This window comes from Lucilia sericata, unplaced genomic scaffold (genome assembly GCF_015586225.1).
Source record: "Lucilia sericata isolate MDLA Ls3-8-SP2 unplaced genomic scaffold, ASM1558622v1 Contig000170F_arrow, whole genome shotgun sequence".
Classification (NCBI taxonomy): Eukaryota; Metazoa; Arthropoda; class Insecta; order Diptera; family Calliphoridae; genus Lucilia; species Lucilia sericata.
Window position 1 is genome coordinate 398,340 of NW_023994199.1, and position 13,173 is coordinate 411,512.

A 13,173-nucleotide genomic window follows, 5' to 3' on the forward strand; every position below is an offset into this window, starting at 1 on the left:
TGCTGTCCAGCTTAAACATTGACGGCTGTTTGTATTTTCACTTTTACACAACAAAATTTAATACTTTCAAACAAAATTCCGAAATTTCTTTGCATAATTACAAAAATAACGAAACAAAATTAAATGGCACTACAGTATTTACACAAATTTACACAATTAAGCAAAAATGTTGCTCATGGCACCGTAATGAGATCATGTATAGCTGCAACAAATTTCAAGTATAATACTCTACAAAGAAATTTAAGTACCGGCCATCAAAATAATGGAAAATATGAGGAAAGCCGGCAACAATCTAAAGGCAAAGCATGGAACACAATAGCTTTATACACAGCTGCTGCAGCCGGCTTGGGCACTTTATACTGGTTAAAGCAACATAATGATTTGCAATTACTGCCGGCCGTAGAAGCAAAAACTTTACCAAATCTTACAGGTAGACGTAAGCAATATAATTTCATTGCCGATGTAGTGGATGTGTGTGCTAATTCGGTGGTCTATATAGAAATTAAAGATACTAGACATTTCGATTACTTTTCGGGACAACCGGTTACGGCTTCTAATGGTTCTGGTTTTATTATAGAATCCAATGGCACCATCTTGACAAATGCCCATGTGGTCATTAATAAGCCTCATACCATGGTCCAGGTGAGATTACATGATGGTCGTGTATTTCCCGCTGTTATAGAGGATGTTGATTCTTCCTCAGATTTGGCCATTATTCGCATAAATTGCAAAGATTTGCCGGTAATGCGTTTGGGTGAAAGTTCTACTCTTAGGTCCGGCGAATGGGTAGTGGCTTTAGGTAGTCCTTTAGCTCTTAGTAATACTGTAACAGCCGGTGTTATTAGTTCAACCCAAGACCCTCTCAAGAATTGGGTTTAAGAAATCGTGATATAAATTATCTACAAACAGATGCCGCTATTACTTTTGGTAATTCCGGCGGTCCCCTGGTCAATTTAGATGGTGAGGCTATAGGTGTCAATTCCATGAAAGTAACGGCCGGCATAAGTTTTGCCATACCAATTGATTATGTGAAATTATTTTTGGAAAAGGTGTCAGAACGTAGAAAACAGGGTTCAGCTGGTAAAACCACACATCAGGCCAAGCGTTATATGGGCATAACTATGTTAACTTTAACCAATGATATTCTAAATGAATTGAAAAATCGTTCCGAAAGTTTGCCACCCAATCTAACACATGGTGTTTTAGTGTGGAAAGTTATAATAGGATCACCAGCTCATATGTAAGTTGGAATTTATGTGAATTTTTATATTTATTGTAATATGTTTTTCTTTTTCTAGTGGTGGCCTTAGTCCTGGCGATATAGTGACTCATATTAATAAAAAGGAAATCAAAACTTCTTCCGATGTTTATGAAGCTTTAGCTGATAATTCTAAAACTTTAGATATTACCATATTCCGGGGTCCCAAACGCTTAACCTTAACCATTACACCAGAGGATCCTTAAAGTGTTTAATTTATGATTTTTTATGAAGCGTTTATTATTATTTTTTGTTTTTGACGTGGCTGTTAAAGTTGGATTTTCTTTTGTGTAAATTTTCGCTTACACTGCCAAATATTTGTATTTTCTTTTTTTTTTTTAATTAATGTATTCTGAGGATAATGACAATGGAAAAGTTTATTGTAAATAAAAGCAAAATGTATATTTTTGTTATTATGCAAATTATGGTGGATTTAAGATGTGGAGATGCTATTTTCTTAAATCTTTGTTATCAATTAAAAAGTTAGGTTTCTTTGTAATAGATCTACTAGGATGCATATGTATGTGTGGATATATATAGTAGATTAGGTAATCCGATTATTAATTAGCGTTTGAATTATTGATTTGAAAACATTTTACAAGCTCATCCCAACTCTCATAAACTGCTAAATTTAAATTTTACTTACAAGGCGAATATCTTTAGAAATAAGCCTAAAAATATGCCTTAGTTTTTCACTTTAATAAAATAAAAAATGTTGAAAACTACTCCCACCCATTAACAATTTAAATTTGAGCATGGAAATAATTGATTAATTTTTACAAATTAAAACAAAACTTTCTGACCCAATATCGAAACAAAATATTATAAACATTTCCGTTAAACTAATCTCTAGTGTAAACTTTTCTAATCTGCGGCTTAATATGATTTTGTTTGAAAGTGAAATTAAACAAAAACATATTTTTACAACACACACAATACAAAATGAATCGAATGAAAACAAATAGCCCACATTTTGCATAAATAATGATACATTTATTACAATGTTGCAAATATAAAGAGATTAACATTTTTACTAACAATTTTAGTAAAACTTTTAAAACAAACTTAAAGTTGCTTTGTGGCGCAATATGAAAAAAAAAATAAAAACTCGCATTTCTTTATTTTAAGCCAAATCCATATAAACCAAAATTCAAAAGAAGAAAGAAAAAGTAAAACCTGTAAGAATTATGAAAATTATTGGCGCTAACATGTATGAATAAAGCGGGACTAAACCAAGTTAAACGACTAAAGTCAAATTTATTTTACCGGTATTAATTGAAATGTCTGGTTAAACAAAATGAACAAATACAAAAAAAAAAAAAAAAAACTCTATAAATTATATTTTATTTTCATCTCCAACATTGTTGATGTTATAGTAATGAAGTTTGGCCAACAAAATATTGTCTGGTTATTTAATAAATTTTAATCAATTTCCTTAGGTTTAAATTTTATTATTAATTTTTTTTAAATAGTGGGCGATTATAAAGACACTTTGTTTAAATTCGTTTGGGTGTCTTCTTAAAATGTAATCTTAACAAAATGAAGAAGTCTTCTTTTTCATCATACAAGTAAAATCTGCAAAAAAAAGTGAAATTCTTTTGTACGCTTATTGAATCTTTATGACCAGATAAATTATTTTATGAAAAAGCCTTAACGTTATTATAAAATTTATAAGTTGTTGTTGTGCAATATATTTTATACATATATTCTTGTTGTAGTTGTTATTGTCGATATTTCCTTTTAAAGAAACAACACAATTGCGATGAAGTTATAAAAATTATTAAATGAATTTATTAAGATTATAAAACGAAAGACTTAAGCAACAAAATTGAAAGAGATTTCGAAACCTTTTAACTTTGAGAATGATGTGTACAAAGAGGTTAAATCATTGTTTTGTTAAAGAACATGCAATAACATAAATCTTGTTTTAGGGAAAATGAATAATTATTAGTCTGGCTCCAGAAAAAGTTAAATAATTATTATAATAAAAATATATTGTCTAGAATGTTGCAGATTTCATGAAAATCCGAATTAATTTCAACGTTCAATAAAACTTAACTGTTTTCATTTTATTTTAATTTGATTTTTTTTTATATTTTCCAAAACTTACAGTTTGGCAAATTATTAAGTTTCATTTAAAAATTTCATTAATTCGAAATTTTTTTGCATATATAAAACATTTTTGCTTTAGAAATGATCAACTGAAGTATGTAGCTTAAGTCTTTTGTTTTCTCACCCACTTAAAAAGTCAAACCTTTAAAATGTATTCAATTTATTTTCACCTGTAATTATGTGTTTTTTTCATCTGTTATATTTAATAATTTCATTATTATTAATATTTCGGTTTTTAAGCTTTAATCTTGCATCCTCAACACCTAATCTTGTTCAATATTGTTGCTTCTTTTTATTCATACAAAACTCTCTTCTACTGTAGTGGTAGTTTTAAGAAAACACACTTAATTATAATTGGTTATTTTTATACCCTAAAGGTCTTAAGTCGAGAGGGTATTATGCGTTTCTTCTGATGTTTGTAACAGTTAAAGAATTGGTCCTATGTAAACTTTGAAACAAAAGTCAGTCATAAAGAACGGTTCTACAATTGCAGACAATGTTATCAATAGCCACATACCGAAATTTCTACTTTTTTTATATTCACCACAAAATCGATGGTATTTCGACTTTTTCATTCCGTTCCGGATATATAAATAATCTATCATTCTATCTAGCGAGAGCGAGCGAGCGAGCGAGCGAGCGAGCGAGCAGCGAGAGCGAGCGAGCAGCGAGCGAGCGAGCGAGGCGAGCGAGCGAGCGAGCGAGCGAGCGAGCGAGCGAGCGAGCGAGCGAGCGAGCGAGCGAGCGAGCGAGCGAGCGAGCGAGCGAGCGAGCGAGCGAGCGAGCGAGCGAGCGAGCGAGCGAGCGAGCGAGCGAGCGAGCGAGCGAGCGAGCGAGCGAGCGAGCGAGCGAGCGAGCAGCGAGCGAGGACGAGCGAGCGAGCGAGCGAGCGAGCGAGCGAGCGAGCGAGCGAGCGAGCGAGCGAGAGCGAGCGAGCGAGCGAGCGAGCGAGCGAGAGAGCGAGCGAGCGAGCGAGCGAGCGAGCGAGCGAGCGAGCGAGCGAGCGAGCGAGCGAGCGAGCGAGCGAGCGAGCGAGCGAGCGAGCGAGCGAGCGAGCGAGCGAGCGAGCGAGCGAGCGAGCGAGCGAGCGAGCGAGCGAGCGAGCGAGCGAGCGAGCTAGCGAGCGAGCGAGCGAGCGAGCGAGCGAGCGAGCGAGCGAGCGAGCGAGCAGGCGAGCGAGCGAGCGAGCGAGAGAGCGAGCGAGAGCGAGCGAGCGAGCGAGCGAGCGAGCGAGCGAGCGAGCGAGCGAGCGAGCGAGCGAGCGAGCGAGCGAGCGAGCGAGCGAGCGAGCGAGCGAGAGAGCGAGCGAGCGAGCGAGCGAGAGAGCGAGCGAGCGAGCGAGAGAGCGAGCGAGCGAGCGAGCGAGCGAGCGAGCGAGCGAGCGAGCGAGCGAGCGAGCGAGCGAGAGAGCGAGAGCGAGCGAGCGAGCGAGCGAGCGAGCGAGCGAGCGAGCGAGCGAGCGAGCGAGCGAGGCGAGCGGAGCGAGCGAGCGAGCTAGCGAGCGAGCGAGCGAGCGAGCTAGCGAGGAGCGAGCCGAGCGAGCGAGCGAGCGAGCGAGCGAGCGAGCGAGCGAGCGAGCGCAGCGAGCGAGCGAGCGAGCGAGCGAGCGAGCGAGCGAGCGAGCGAGCGAGCGAGCGAGCGAGCGAGCGAGCGAGCGAGGAGCGAGCGAGCGAGCGAGGAGAGCGAGCGAGCGTAGCGAGCGAGCGAGCGAGCGAGAGCGAGCGAGCGAGCGAGCGAGCGAGCTGAGCGAGCGAGCGAGGAGCGAGCGAGCGAGCGAGCGAGCGAGCGAGCGAGCGAGCGAGCGAGCGAGCGAGCGAGCGAGCGAGCCGAGCGAGCGAGCGAGCGAGTAGCGAGCTAGCGAGCGAGCGAGCGAGCGAGCGAGCGAGCGAGCGAGCGAGCGAGCGAGAGCGAGCGAGCGAGCGAGCGAGCGAGCGAGCGAGCGAGGATGCGAGCGAGCGTAGCGAGCGAGCGAGCGAGGAGCGAGCGAGCGAGCGAGCGAGCGAGCGAGCGAGCGAGCGAGCGAGCGAGCGAGCGAGCGAGCGAGCGAGACGAGCGAGAGCGAGCGAGCGAGCGAGCGAGCGAGCGAGCGAGCGAGCGAGCGAGCGAGCGAGCGAGCGAGCGAGCGAGCGAGCGAGCGAGCGAGCGAGCGAGCGAGCGAGCGAGAGCGAGCGAGCGAGCGAGCGAGCGAGCGAGCGAGCGAGCAGCGAGCGAGCGAGCGAGCGAGCTAGCGAGCGAGCGAGCGAGCGAGCGAGCGAGCGAGCGAGCGAGCGATCGAGCGAGCGAGCGAGCCGAGCGAGCGAGCGAGCGAGCGACGAGCGAGCGAGCGAGCGAGCGAGCGAGCGAGCGATCGAGGATCGATCTAGCGAGCGAGCTAGCTAGCGATAGATCGCGAGCGATCTATCGTAGCTATCTTGATCGAGCTATCTATCTATCGATCTATCTATCTCATCTATCTATCTATCTATCTATCTATCTATCTCTCATCTATCTTCATCATGCGAATATATCTTATGTAGTGCTTCATTGAATCTGATATACCTGCCAACAATTCCCCACTTCATTTTGTCGAGTCTTTTTTTGCAAACTTTACAGATTGCTCTGCTTTTATTTACTTAACTTTAAAAGATTTCATTATTGAAATTCCCTTTCATATTAAATAATCAAGTAACTAAACCAATGCAGACCAAACTATCCCAACCATCAAGCCCATCATATTACTTAGTAATTGAGTTATTTTCTGTAAACGTTTTATAGCGCATTTTTCTTTGCTGCCAATTTATTTATTTTTTACATGATTTATTGTTTGCATATTTATAACTGACAATTTGATGTTAATGATATTTGATGGTGGGGCCTGTTTTGTTTAGTTTGGTTTTCGCTTTTTTCGGAATTTTTTGTCTTTTCATAATATATATTTTTTTAGTTTTGGGCTTATGACGTTGTTAAGAGTTTAATGGCTTTAATGTTGGCTTTATAAACATGTGTACGGTTTTCTGTAACTTTTTAATATAAATGACACATTAACCTTATTATGTCAAATATTTGAAATTATAGGATGATGATTGAAAAGTAATTTTTAACTTAAAAATTTATGAAATAATTGCTTGAAAAAAATAAAGAAACCTACAGGCATTTAAAGTTGAAAAATGTTATGTAGAGGAAGGTATAGAAAAGAAACTTTGCTAAAAAATCGAAGATTGTTGCCAAAGATATGGTTGGACTTAATTTTTTGATGAAAAATATGTATGTAATTTTTGAGTAATTTTTTGTTAGAAGTTTCCTTTCTATGTTTTCCTCTATAGGTAATAATTTGAATACTATGCGAGTACGTGTGTTAGGTCTTTGGGAAATATGCCTTTTTATCTAGCAATTGCGCCTTTAATAGTACTATGAATCACTTTGACATTTTCATTTTAAGTTTAAAATAATTTGTTTTAATTTAGTAATTATTGTAATTACTAGTTGTTAGTTGTTTTTTTGAAAATGCAAATAACTCACACCCAAAAAATAAAATTTAATTTATTTACTTATACTAAACTTAATTTTGCCTTTAATACATTAACAAATAAATTAAGCAAAGTTTTCCCTTTTTTTTTTTGGTTTACAGAAAAATTTGCATTTTTATGACGGCACTATGGCGGGAATGACAACATTAGACTGGTGCACAAATAAACCGAAAAATGACAACTCTGACCAGAGTTTTGATTTTGTAATTAAATCCATTTTAGAACAAAAAAAAAAATATTCTTAGTTTAGTTATCACATTAAAATACAATTTAAAACTTTTATTGAACGAAATCATGTTGATTGGCATCTATTGACGACTTTGAACTAGTTTCCTAACTGTCTCCTTGTAATCTATGGAGTGACGATTGACTTGTCCTTGTAGATTCCTTGTGGTCTGTAAAGTGCCGATTGTCTTCGCTTTCGCTTACAAAGAAGACAGCAAAGTGACGACTGTCTTCGCATTCGTTTGCAAAGAGTACATTCGTGACGAAAGACGAATTAGAGCCAACGATGTGGTTAGTCGTAAGTAGAAATTACTTTTTCGGATGTAATGACTCTTTGCCGAACAGACGAGCTGTTAAAAACTACCATTTTGTAAGTGTGAGTGAATACATAAGTTACTTTACTGTCCCCAAGTAATCTATAGGGTAGACACTTAAGAGAAAGAGGTTCAATGCCATGACTTCCATGGACTTGGGGTCTGATTGTCTCATTATAATTTATGGAGTGATAATTGAAATCCTTCTAGGAGAACCACATGCTAAAATAGCTAATCACTTGAGCAATCAGCTGTCTAGGTTAAAAAGTTAGTTCGACACTGTCCGTCCGAACTTCTGGGTTTATTTATTTTTCATTTATAAACAACAGGATTGGTGCCATTCGTAAAAATCACAAGAAGGAATATTAAAGTTGTTGGCATAAATTATTGACTGACTGTCTTTCACACAATCGAAAATCTTAACATTTCAAAGGTTAATTTTGCGAAAAAAAAATTCCAAAATATCTTTGGTCCATTTTACATTTAAACAAATTGCCAGAATGTCTTAAAACAAAATGTATAAAAATGGTGCTAAAGTTGGTCATTAATTGATTAATTGCTGAATTTTGTTTGTTAAACAAAATCTTATTTTTTGGAATATTTATTTAAGGAAAAACGTGTATTTTGAAAATTGAACACATGACACATAAAATTTACAAAAAAGAGGAAATTGTATTGTAACCATTTCTAGAGTTGCTAAAAAAACAAGTCGTTTTGAACACGTTTGTAACAGACAGAATGACGGACAGATAAAATGACTATTTGAACTGGCAATTAAATGAAATTAAGTAAAAAAAACTACAGGCAAATTGTTTATTAAAAGAATTTAAACTTAAAAAATTATTAATTTTGAAAATAAACTTTTAAAAGCATTATAAACTTTACATTCTTTTAGAAACTGTTTATAAATTATTTTGTTTAACCATAAGTGGATGTATGTTAGTAGGTGTTTTTTCGTAGATTTTGTTTTCTTAAATCGAGATTGTTTAATTTTTTTCTTTTTGTTTTGTTGGCAATACTTGATAAATGTTGCTATAAATTTGTTGTTGTTTTTGCTTTCTGACTACGGGGCCAACATACAATTTTAACAGACTTAATGGCGTCGTACTCAAATCCCAATATAAATATAATTAAACATTCATGGTAGTATTGCAAAATGTTGTAGATCTTCTCTTTTGTATAGTTTTTACCACAACATTATTTTTTTTTCAGTTGGTTGTGATAAACTATTCTTATTCTGCTATATAATTATGTGTTTTTTTTAACAGTATAATTTTATTTTCTATATTCATATATTTCTAGATATTTTACAGAAAAAAATATCTCAGAAATGACCTTGGTATTTTTTTTTGTGCATTTAATTTTTATTACAATACGTCGTTACTTTATTTAAGTTGCATTGTGATGACTCAAAATTATAGGGATTTTTTTTGCTTTTAACTGAAATTATTAATGTCTAGGCTTTTTTTATTTAGTTGTGTCTGTTCTTTATTGTTACCCTACAGGAGGGTCTCAAAATTCTATTCGATTAAGTGACTGTAACATCGACCATCTCATAAACGAAACGAATAATCGAAAGTCTGCTATTTTGTCCTATCAAAGTCGACAGATTGACTATCCTGTAAGAAAAAGTTATGTGTATACATATACTGAAAAAAATCCATGCCTAATATATACGAAAAATATTGTACATTATACGAATCGTTCGTTGTTTCACACCACGAAATTCTTTCGTAATATTTACGAAATTGTACGAAATATTTTAGTATATGCAAAATAATCGTGGAAAAATTAATTTACATAAATTGAAAAAGTGAATTTTGAATAAATATGGTAAAATTTACGAAATATTAATTTATGCAAACATTTTTGTTCATTTTAAAATAATTTTTTCTAATTTTAGTTCAAAATTATTCTCCACACGAATTTTTAATTTTTTTATGAAAATAATTCGTGAATAATATTATACTTTTTCTTAAATTTTATAAAAATGTTGTAGTTTTATTTAATGATAATATAATTAATATCATTATGATTAATTTCGCTAAAATTTAAGAAAAAAATATTACGAAAGGTTTTCGTACTTTCGTAAAAATAGAAAAGTGTTTTATTAAATAATATTTCGTAATATACACGAAATTTTTGTAAATATTACGAAAATTGAAGTTACGAAATTTTTTTTCGTAAAGTTGAGCATGGATTATTTTCAGTGTAGGTCAGATATTAAACAAGATTTTCATAAATCGTACAAAGGCGAAGGGTTGAATTTTTGTTTCGACTATAAAAGATTTCTACTGTATATCGAAGTCCACTTTCTTAACAAATTTGATTAGATTTGGTGGAGACGCCATACTAGAGACAGTTCAGATAATAGAAGAGACTTGTACCAAGACATCTCAGCCTAGGCTATACCGATTATTTTTCTTCGTCTAAGATATCTCAATCTTCTTCGCCTAAACAGCAAAAGTGAACTTCCTGAGTTTAATTTTTTTCTCGTGGTATCAATTACATATATGAAGCAATGAATGCAGGCATTACGAACTCTGATGAAGACCAAACATCAATGTCATCGTAGAAAATTTCCTAGTCAGTAATTGTAATAGTTTAATTGTAATAGTTTGTGTAGACTGAGAACGCAGACTTCTCTCGTTGGTTGTTTGATTCAAAAGATTCATCAAATCTCTTTGCGAGTCTGCTGCCCTTAATTCGATCTACATACATATTTTTGTACGATAACCGATGCGATCTTATTTCAATGCGCTTGACTATCTGAGTTTCAAAGAGCATTGCCTTCATACAAGTTTTCAGGCCCAAGGACGAACCCAGCAGTTCGGCAAAGGGACAATGCATCCAAAAAAGACAGGGATTTCCACTAACGTCTAACCACCTGGTTGACTCCAATTCGTCTTTCGTCACGGATGTACTCTTTGTAAGTGAGAGAGTGGACACTTAAAAACAAACTTAAGCATTTTGTCTGTCTCTTCGTAATCTATGGGGTGACTATTGACTTCCTCGAAGGACAAGCAGATGTTAAAATAGCTTGTCAGATGTTAAAATAGCAGTCGGTGGCTAGGGGTAACCCCAAGTGGTAGGTTAAATACTTATGTAATTCGGGACTGTCCGACCGAAAATGGTTTAAATTGGTCTATTATTTCCATGCAACTGGAACTTCTGATTTGGGCTTTTTAGCTCAAAACTACGACAAATAACTAGTATCTCCACAGAAATCGGCTCAATTAAGTTTTATAGAAGCAAAAATAAAACCAACGATTTTTAATGATATACAATTTACAAAGTAATTTACATGTAATGTGTAATTGACTTATTATCAATTACATGTGATTGTAATTGAAGTTTGATTAATTACAATTACTTGTAACTATAATTGAAGTTTACCAATTATATGTAATTTTAAGAGGAAAAATGCACAATTACAAGAAATCGTAATTTAAATTCTTCATTTACAAGAAATTATAATTAACAAAAATTCAATTACAATTGCAAGTAATTGTAATTGGTAAAGCTTCAATTACAATTATTTCAAATGTAATTGTAATTGAAAATTTAATCATCCACATCCATACCCTGACAAACTCGTCTTTAGAAAATGCCTTAAGCCGATTATTTCAGAACTGTAAGGATACTATATTCCACATATGTATTTCCACAAAAATGAATCCATTGCTTTGAAATCGTATGATAAGGGCGGCCAACAGGCAGAATATAAATTGGCCTGTGTAATTGATTGGCCTCCGGTAGGTTAGTGGTTAGTGTTCTAGTCAGGTAGACCGGAGGGTGGTGGGTTAGATTCCCACCTGAGGCACTGGTTAAGGAGCGCACAACAGGCCCGATAGAGGCCTAGGTGTATTTCTTCGGATTTGATGTATGGATATACAACCTCCTGTCAAACTAACTAACGAACTAACGAACGAACGAACGAACGAACGAACGAACGAACGAACGAACGAACGAACGAACGAAGAACGAACGAACGAACGAACGAACGAACGAACGAACGAACGAACGAACGAACGAACGAACGAACGAACGAACGAACGAACGAAACGAACGAACGAACGCACGAACTAACGAACGAAACGAACGAACGAACGAACGAACGAACGAACGAACGAACGACCGAACTGAACGAACGAACGAACGAACGAACGAACGAACGAACGAACGAAGAACGAACGAACGAACGAACGAACGAACGAACGAACGAACGAACGAACGAACTAACGAACGAACGAACGAACGAACGAACGAACGAACGAACGAACGAACGAACGAAGAACGAAGAACGAACGAACGAACGAACGAACGAACGAACGAACGAACGAACGAACGAACGAACGAACGAACGAACGAACGAACGAACGAACGAACTAACGAACGAACGAACGAACGAACGAACGAACGAACGAACGAACGAACGAACGAACGAACGAACGAACGAACAACTAACTAACTAACTAACTAACTAACTAACTAACTAACTAACTAACTAACTAACTAACTAACTAACGAACTAACTAACTAACTACTAACTAACTAACTAACTAACTAACTAACTAACTAACTAACTAACTAACTAACTAACTAACTAACTAACTAACTAACTAACTAACTAACTAACTAACTAATTAATTGATCTATTAGTGTGTGTAACCGTTTTACTAAAAGTTGGCGTAAAAGGGGCGTGTCATCCAATGACGACTTTGTATACTACTTCTGCTATACTACAGTAAAACTTGTCTTTTATTGTAAATTTTTAGGACGATTTGTAGTGGCGTTTAAATTTTCATGTGACCTTTATCAAAATATAATCCCTAACACTTTTACCGTAAAACACATTCGTTGCCGATCTGTAGAAAACATTATGGTAACTTTTAACCATCATTAAGGTATTAATTTAAATTTTAAAAATAGTCTCCTGATTTCCGATGTCTCAGAGTGTGTGTTTTGCAAATAGTCATATTTCTGTCCATCCAACAATCCTTCTATATACATAAACAAACTCCCATATAATTTAAAATGGCCTGCTGGGAGGTGTCTCCCTACAACAATGTTAATTTTGACAGATTGTCTGATATTTAAGTTTAATGTTGAGGTAATTACATGTGTGTTAAAACACGAGAAAAGATAAACTTCCTGGTTATGAACAAGAAAAAAAAATCCATTGTTTTAAAGGCAAAAGGGATTTTTTTAAATAAAAACACACAAAGGGAATAAGTTAAAAATGATGTATTTTATTACAACATTAAACCAATAACCTTGTAAAAATTAAATTCCTTGAAATTTTATCAATGATTCATTTGTGAACAAAATCGTATTTCATCACGTTCTATTAAAAGATTGTAAAATATTTTCGCTAAAAAAATATTTAATTGTAGTTTGATTAATAGTTAAAAAAAATATTGTTGATATTTTATATTGTGTTCATATTATGAAATATTTTTTTTATAAGATTTTGTTATTTAAGTGGAACTTTTAGAATTTTTTCCTTTTTTCAAAAGAAACCGCCAGATTTTAAGTTTTTTTCTTACACTTTTTTTCAATTCTCATATGTTTTGTAAACAACTTTAATAACAAGCAAGTGAATGTATCATGGGGCGCAATTGCAATTTAGCTTTGGAGTAAATATTTTTATTATTTTTACTGTTTTATAAACAAAAATTTCCATTGTTCAAGCAAATGATTAAATCTATTTAATTATTTAAGCATTTAATCATATAAAATTCTTAAAAAAATAAAA

At 35.9% G+C, this 13,173-nt stretch overlaps 1 protein-coding gene across 1 annotated transcript; it reads left to right on the forward strand.

Moving 5' to 3' along the window:
- Positions 1-1,680, forward strand: LOC119601498 (serine protease HTRA2, mitochondrial). Its single transcript, XM_037952455.1, is given in 3 exon segments — positions 1-850; positions 853-1,240; positions 1,299-1,680. Coding segments are annotated over 3 exon segments (1,281 nt in total). The 5' UTR covers positions 1-123; the 3' UTR covers positions 1,465-1,680.
- Positions 1,681-13,173: the final 11,493 nt, after the last annotated feature.